The 7,933-nt window shown below is 67.5% G+C and overlaps 1 protein-coding gene across 2 annotated transcripts in view; it reads right to left on the bottom strand.

The window, feature by feature from the left end:
- Positions 1 to 213: 213 nt before the first annotated feature.
- The window catches only part of PPP1R14A (protein phosphatase 1 regulatory inhibitor subunit 14A), an 8,207-nt gene continuing 487 nt past the window's right edge, over positions 214 to 7,933 (bottom strand). Inside the window, exons 1-4 of one of the 2 annotated variants that reach the window (XM_024217097.3) lie at positions 3,129 to 4,076; positions 2,367 to 2,447; positions 1,620 to 1,652; positions 214 to 478 (exon numbers count right to left, since the gene is read on the bottom strand). In XM_024217097.3, the coding sequence (XP_024072865.1) occupies positions 383 to 478; positions 1,620 to 1,652; positions 2,367 to 2,447; positions 3,129 to 3,332 (414 nt within the window). In that variant the 5' untranslated portion in view covers positions 3,333 to 4,076 and the 3' untranslated portion in view covers positions 214 to 382. Of the gene's footprint in view, positions 479 to 1,619; positions 1,653 to 2,366; positions 2,448 to 3,128; positions 4,077 to 7,933 lie in introns of those variants that run through there. The other variant, XM_024217096.3, reaches the window with a different exon arrangement.

The raw sequence follows: 7,933 nt of genomic DNA, 5'->3' as shown, positions 1-7,933 counted from the left end.
GGTCAGCCCAGCCCCGGGCCTGGCTGTGTGTCTAGCCAGGGACGGCAGAGCCCGGCACCCGCGGCAGGGACCAGACCGAGGCCAGTGCTCCAAAGCAAGGCTTTATTACAGACCGAAAGGCACCCGCTGAGCCCAAACCCCTCGGCTGGCTAGAGATTCACACAGGCCAGTCACAGGCTGGGGCAGGGGGATACTGTCCAGGGGGCTGCTAGGGGGCCAGGCCTGTGCCATCCCCAGGTGCAGGGGCACAAGCTGTCGCATCAGGAGGCTCCGCCGAGCAACCCCCGGCCCCAGGCTGGATTTGCAGGGCCTCGCTGGTCCCCCTCGTCCGGAGGAAGCTGCTGCCACCAAGGGCCGCAGGGGGCCCCTCCCTGGGCAGGGGTCACGCTCGCTCCTGGAGCTCCGGGCTGGGCCGCCGCTGCAGGACCTGCTGCTTCTGGAGCCCCCGCAGCTTGAGGAGTAGCTCCTGCACGAAGGCCTGTGGGAGACAGAGGCTGGAAGCTGCCGAGCGAGCGCCGAGCATCCTTCCCCGTTAGCCCCCTGGGGGAAGGGCGGGTGCCCACCAGAGCAGAGACGCTCGCTCCAGCTGTTCCCACATCATCGCTCCTGCCCGAGGCTTCCCAGCTGTGTCCAACAGCTGGAGGAGCGGACACAGCCCTGCCCCGAGCCAGCAGCTCTCACGCCACCCAGCCCCTCGCTGCCTGGGAAACCCTGGGATGCCAGCTCCCGGGAGCCCCAGCGTGCCCATCACCGGGGCGTCTGGGTACCAGGCGTGGAGGTCAGTGCCGGAGGGCACTGGGGCTCAGGCTGCTGTGCGGGAGGGATTCCCTAAGAGAGCTGCAGCCCCACAGGGGGAGGGGCCTGGTCGCGGCAGACACAGCACCGACCCCCCCGGTGCTGCAGAGCCCGGAATACGGCCCAGCTCCCCCAAGCTCTTAGCCACAAGGCCAGATGGCCCAGATGTGCAGCAAGGGGGCCGCGGGCCACTGCTGGGTCTGAACGGGGAGCCCTGAACAGGGTTTGGTGCAGGGACGGTTGGGGGCAGGGCCGGATACCAGCCCTGGGCCTTGCACCCCCTGGTCCCTGGAGCTGCCTGCCCCACACCCAAGGCGCTAGAGGGGCCAGAGCTGCCTCCTGCGAGCAGCTTGCCCCCAGCCTGGGGGATGGGGCAGCTGGCCGAGCCGGAGATAAGTAGGGGTGGGGGAGGAAGCAGAGGGACGAATGTTTTTCCCTTTTAAAGTTCTGATCGGCGGCTGCGGCGGGGCCGTGATGCTCCGGAGCAAGCCTGGTCCCGTGGGAATCGCTGCCCGGGGTCAGGGCTTGGAACGCTGCGGCTGGAGCTGGCACTGGGCAGGGGGCTCCAGCCGGCTCCCTTCGGCTGGCTGGCGACCAAGCCCTTGGCCGGAGCTGGGCGGGGAGGAGATTCAGGGGCCAGCCCAGCGCCAGCAGCAGCTCTGGGTCCCTTTGCTGGGGCGGGACTGGGAGCTGTGGGCTCTCCCCGAGGCAGAGGGAGCCGGTGGCTGCAGGGCCCCCGTGGGCTGTGAATGAAGATACAGGCGCTGGAGTCCCGCCAGGACCGGAGCAGTGACGCGGTTGGGGTCTCGGCAACCGCCACTCACCTGTGTGTTGTTGTGACATGACTTCAGGATGCCCTGGAAACAGAGACAGACAGACCTGAGCGCAGTGCCCGGGGTCTCCGGTGCAGATCCACGCCCCGGCCCACACGGGACGATGGGACCTGCCAGCTCCAGGCCCTCCAGCCTGGTCCCCCGGCCCCAGCAGCCATGGGACAGCCCGCCCCAGGACCTGCCCCCCAGCTGGCAGGTGCCCTACAGCCGGGGGCTCGATCCTCCCCTGGACTCCGGCGGGAGCCCGGCACACCCAGCCGGCCTCCTGGGGCAGAGCCCTCCTCTCACTTGAGTGGAGCAGCTTCCCCCGTCCCTGTGATCTGGAGCGAATCCGGGGTAGGGGGCCTGACCCACAGCAGGTGCCGCAGGAGGCCAGGCTGCCTAGCTGCGCTCGAGGCCCAGTGGCGGAAGCACGGCCCATCGGCCCCCAGGAGAAAGTCTCTCCCTGGCCCCGTCAGTGCCGGCTGATTCTCTGCCTGAATCATGCAGCCCCGGGGGGCCCCGCCGGTCAAAGTCCCACACAGCTCGGAAGAGAAGCCACGGAACAAGCCTCTGACAGCAGCCGCTCCCCATGGCCAGCGCCGCCTGCGCACCACCTCCGTGGCAGGACAGAGCCCGGGCCATGCCCCACGGTCCTGCGGGCAGAGCACAGGGCCAGCACCCCCTGGACAGACAGGCCCCAGGCCAGGGCCCCGAGCTGCTGAGAGGGGATGGGGCTGGCCGGACCCCGGCACGTACCTGCAGCTGCGCGGCCCGCGCCTCGTCTGCGTCCAGCTCCAGGAGTTCATCAATGTTCACTTCATCCGGCATCTCTGCCTCCTGCAATGAGACGGGGCTCAGGAGCGGGGTGGGGGGGATGCGGCCTTGGGGGGTGGCCTGGGGTCTGAGCAGCCTGGACAGGCCCCCTCCCAGCTGCTCTGTGCTGGGGAGCGGATCCCATGCCAGCCCTGCCTAGTCCCCACAGGAGAGCCACGTGCAAGGGGCCCCAGCCTCACCCTGGGGCTCCCCCCGCCCCGCAGGGTCTCCCAGCGACAAAGCCGCCCTTGCCAGCTCGGGGAAACTCAGGCCAGAGGGTTCCTAGCTCCCGAGGCCGGAAGGGACCTTGTGCTCATCTCGGCCGACCCCCTGCACGGCCCAGGCCAGAGCCCAGAGCCCAGCCCCCCCAGTAACTCCTAGGGCAGAGCGGCTGCAAACCAGCCCCTCTCGCTCTGAACTGGGGAGCAATGGAGATTCCCCCCACCCACCCATCCCGGGGGAATTGTTCCGGGTGGGGGGGGGGATTTCTCTCATCGGAAATAAGGTGCAAACGTTTAAGAGTCGAACTCTGTCTCGCTTCATGTGGCTCGTCAGATCTTCAAGTATTTGTGCCCCGGGGCCCATAGCTGCTGATCGCCTGGGCTCCAGTTACCCCCAACCTTCTCTGTGTGACGCTACACGGAGCTCGTTCAAACCCTTTGCTGGTTCTCGCCTCTCTTCTCAGACCCCCTCCAATTGACCCACCTCCTCCGTGAGTTGTGGGCTCCCGAGCGGGATGCAGGACCCCAGCAGCGGTCGTGGGTTGGAGCAGGTGGCAGGAATTCGGGCTCCAGACCCAGATCTGCAGAAGCGCTGGACATCCCCAGAGACAGTTAAAGCCAGCGCCACCCAGCCCCGGAGCACCAGGCTCCAGCCCCTCTGGCAGGCGAAGCCGCGCCCTACACACATTCACGGGGGGCTTTGCCTCTCACGCCACACGGTGCCCTGCATGTGTGTGACGGAGCAGCGAGTGAGGCGGATTGACCTGGGAATGTTGCGCGGGAGTTTTATTGAGACTGTCGGCATTGGTGATGGGATACCAGGGCGACGATACCGGAGCATGTAACCTGAGCCCAGGAGGGGGGTTGGGGCCAGGTGACACCTTTTCCCCAGGAAACTGGACAAAGGCTGGGGGAGGAGCCGGGGGCGGTGGCCGGAGGAGACGGCTGGAGGGGTTTCGGTTTAGAGCTGGCTGGGGAAGCCGAGGGAGCCCCAAAGCTGAGGGATAAGCTCCCTACACCCCTGGGGACCTGATTGAGGGGTCCTGGTTGTACCTACGAGCACCGTTTGGACGGTGTTCCTGTCTAATAAACCTTCCGTTTCACTGGCTGGCTGAGAGTCCCGGTGAATCGCAGGAATTGGGGATGCAGGGCCCTGACTCCCCCACACTCCGTGACAATGTGACCCCAGGCCGGGCCCTGTTGTCACATGGGATCTCCTCCCTCCTGGCCCATCTGCTCATTCAGCACCAGGAAACGCCAGCAATCAGCCTGGGGCATGCCGGCTGCTTCCTGCCAGAGCCCGATACAGGAGCAGATGGCCCCGGTCTGGCGAAGGGAGCCGGGCCAGGCCCCGGGGCCCACGTCAGCAGGTCCGTCCTCACACCCAGTGCCACAGGACAGGGCCTGACCCAACAGCGCCCGCAGGGGCCGAGCCCAGCCCAGTGGGTGAGGGCAGAGGGGTTTTAATCCCCCTTTGTTCCCCCAGCTCTGGCAGAGCCCCCCCCCCGCCTGGCTGAGGCAGAGTCCCCCCACCCCCGTGCTCTCCTGGCATGGGGTCCCTGCAGACCTGCCGGAGCCACGCACCCCAGGGGCCAGCCATGCACCCCAGGTGAACTCGGGGCCTGCTAGAGCCTGCTCCTCCGCACACACACCCCCGCCACTCCCACCCCAGCCGGCAGCTTGCCCCTCCCTCGGGTCCAGGGCCAGGCTGCTCCGGATACGCCTGGTACAGAGCCCCATTGTCCTGCTGGCGCCCAGCGCTGCCAGGCTGTAAACCCCGTGCCCAGCACCCCCTGGCCCTACCAGTCACCAGATGGGCTGCAGGCCCCTCCCCCACTCCACTCCTTCTGGGCCATACGCAGTTCGGACTGACCAGCCCGCGGCTTGGGGGCTGCTCTGCAGGGACCTGCTGGTCCCCCCTTGCCAGAGCCAGTGTCCAGGTCCTGTGTTTCTGGAGGAGGGAAGGAAAGAGGCTCCCATCCCCCACCAGCAATCAGCCCCCAGGGGGAGGGGAACAATTCCTGACAATGGAACAGCTGTTCCCAGTCCCACCCCATCTGGCCTGGAGAAAGGCAGGCTGGCAGGGGATGGCCCTGAGCCGGGAATGCCAAGGGTTAAACCAGGATTTCCCCCCACACTTACAGCCAATGGGATCAAAGGCCCACCCCCCCCCCCCCCCCCCCGGTGCCCCCCCCCCCCCCCCGCTCTCCAAGCTGGGTCCAGGCCTACGCAGAGGCCGTGGGCAGTCAGAGAAAACTGGGCCGTGGCTCTAGGGAAGGGGCTGGGCGTTGCACCCGGGTTTACGGGGGATACCTGGGGCCGGCTCCAGCCCTGGGCAGGGTTAGCGGGAGAGCAAAGCGCACAACTCCCAGAGGAGACCCTGGACGTGAGCCGATTGCAGCAGGAGCCCAGGGCCCCGGGAGCAGAGAGGGCTGGGCACGGGTGCGGCTGGAACATGTCAAACGCCCCGCAGAGCAGGGGACCACCCCCAAACTCCACAGGGCACCAGGGAGCACATCCCCAGTGGGCAGAGCGTGTCGCCTCTCCCACTTTGGGGGCCAGCCCCCCTTCCCCCTTCCGAGCAAAGGATGTGAACGTGGAGGCGGCTGGGGAAGTCTGAGCCATGCTGCCAGCCACAGGCCACCCACGGTTCTGCTTCCTGCCGCGGCAAGCCAGCCCAGAGCACCTGCGGCCTTGCCCAGCCCGACATCCGCGGGGGAGCCAGCTGCCGGGTCGCCTCTGCCTGCCGGCCCCGAGAGATTGAGAGCTGGACGGGCTCCCCTGACCTGACGGGGGTCTCTGTGGAGTCCCCACGGCTTTCCCCTGCTGCAGGTTTGCAGCCATTTCCCCCCAAGCCGGCACCCAGCCGGAGCGCCAGGGGCCAGCCCCTCGCAGGCTGGGCAGCACCAGGCCCCATGTGCATCTGCAGAGCGCCCGGCCAGGGCGAGCCAGGAGCGGCCCCGCTGTCACAGCTCACATCCGGAGCGGAGCCTTGCTCGACTCCCTTCCAAACCGCTCCGAGGGCCGGTTCCCCCAGCGCCATGGAGCTGCCCTAGGGATCCCATGCTGGGGGCTGGTTTCCTCAGAGCCCTGGCACGAAGCAGGCGTGAGTTCTAGGGAATGGCCTGGTCTCGCCTGCTGGCCCCCTCACACCCCAGGCAGCCGTGTTAACAGCCACCTTCTCCAAGGCCTGTTCTACGCCGCAGTGGGGCAGACGCTGCTCTGGCGCAGCGGGACAAGGCTGCACCAGTGCACAGCTCATCGGCTCCAGGCGCGTGCAGCTCCCTCGGTGCGAGAAGAGCCCCGGGCGAGAGCGGCGATCTCCCTTCGCCTGGGAGGGAAACGCAGCTGGAGCTCTCCAGGCCGCCCGTGCCAGCCGCTTTCTCCTTTCATGGAAGGGTTGAAGCAAAGGAGAAAGTCTCCTATTTTTATAGCTGGAGATTCCTGACTCGCAGCACTTCCTGCTGCGGGTTCCCCAGGCCGGCCAGCCGGGCGGGGGCGAAAGTGCTTTAGGGTTTGGCCACAGAAGGCGACATTAAAGAGCACCAGCAAGGTGCATTTCAGGGCTCGGGGGCTTGGCCCCGATTCTGCACTTCCTTGGGCAGCCACGTCCGCCCGCACAGAGCCGAGCGGGGGCATTTGGCCCGGGTTCTGGCGTCCGCGTTGGGTGCGGGACAGCAGAGAATCAGGCCCAATATTCTGAAGCGCGAGACGCGGCTGCTCTTCCCCAGAGATCTGCTCCGCTTGGCAGACGCCCCGGCGCACGCAGCCCGACACGCTGAACGACCCCAGCAGAGACAGAGCCAACTTCAGCCTCTCTCCACGAGGGCCCGACCGGAGCTCGGCCGAAATCGGCTATTCCTAGCCCCAGAGGAAGGCAGAGGTGGGAGCCCAGGTCAGCTGGGGTGGGGAGGCACGTGCGGACTGCAAACCAGCCCCCCAGCTAGTGCCATTGCAGCATCGGGGCAGCCCAGGACGGGCAGCCCGGGCCAGGCGTTCTGCACAAGCACTGGTGCCCCGTGTGCTGCCACACTAGGAATTCAGTCAGTCACGGGGGAAACAGGCCGGAGAGACTCGCGTTTCACACACCCACACGCCGGCACCTGGCCCAGGCCCGACTGGGCGGCACTTGGGTCTTGCCCGGAGTCACTTAGGGGAATCAAACTGCCGATCTCACGGGGAGAGCAGGAAGACGTGGAGAGCGCGGCCAGCTCAGCCGAGCCGGGAGAGCCCAGTGCAGGGGCCCGACCCTCAGGCCAGGCCCTAGACTGGAGATGGCTCCAGGGGCTGGCAGAGCCCCAATTTGAGACCCCTTGCAGGGCCCTGACGACTTTCCAGACAGCACTGAGGCTGGGGCAGGCCTATTTAAGGGCCCCCCCACACTCCCTGGTTGCTTTGGAAAGTCGCCCCGAGCCCTTCCCAAGTTCTGCAGCCAGAGCAGCAAAGGGACCCACGGGGCAGCCGGGGACGCCAGCCGCTCTGCGGAGCCCCAAGAGAGGGAGGGAGCCCCGAGTCCCGGGTCTCCTCTGTTCCTTGTTCTCCTCCCGCACGCCGCAGACCCAGGGCAGCTGGGGAGTCCTGGTTAATCACGGCACCGGCCCAGCCCAAGGCAAAGGGTCTTGTCCAGCCTGTGGCCCCAGCAACCAGCCATGCAAGGTTGTGCCCCGTCACGGCCCCCGAAAGCAAAGGGCGTAGCCCAGGTGCCGGGCAACCATTAGCCTCTAGCTCAGACGCAGCCCTTCAAACCTCCCAGCCAGAGCCACCGAGTCAGCACAGAGCTCCCCACCCACGTCCCCGGGAGCAGCTGGGCACCCCATGAGCCGCAGGCTGCTGTCTGCAGGGGGGGTCGCAGCAGAGACCCCTCCCCCACATCGGTAACAGACCCCATGGCAGAGGGTGCCGCATACCCAGGGTCACCCCAGCACCGAGCCTGGGGCTCAGGGAACGAGGGACCCCGGCAGCAGGGGGAGCTCCCCGATCGGCCCAGGGCTCTGGGAGGGGAGTGGGGGCTGGTGGGTTAGAGCAGGGGGCCTGGGAGCCCGGACTCCTGGGTTCTCTCCCGGCTCTGGGAGCACAGTGGGGGCTGGTGGTTACAGCAGGGGGGGCTGGGAGCCCAGACTCCTGGGTTCTCTCCTGGCTCTGGGAGGGCAGTGGGGGCTAGTGGTTACAGCAGGGCAGGGGAGCGGGGCTGGAAGCCCGGACCCTGGGTTCTCTCCCGGCTCTGGGAGGGCAGTGGGGGCTGGTGGTTACAGCAGGGCGGGGAGGGGGACTGGGAGCCCGGACTCCTGG

Source organism: Terrapene carolina, unplaced genomic scaffold, assembly GCF_002925995.2.
Source record: "Terrapene carolina triunguis isolate 2854851 unplaced genomic scaffold, T_m_triunguis-2.0 Scaffold649, whole genome shotgun sequence".
Classification (NCBI taxonomy): domain Eukaryota; kingdom Metazoa; phylum Chordata; order Testudines; family Emydidae; genus Terrapene; species Terrapene triunguis.
This window is presented reverse-complemented; position numbering and strand designations above follow the sequence as displayed.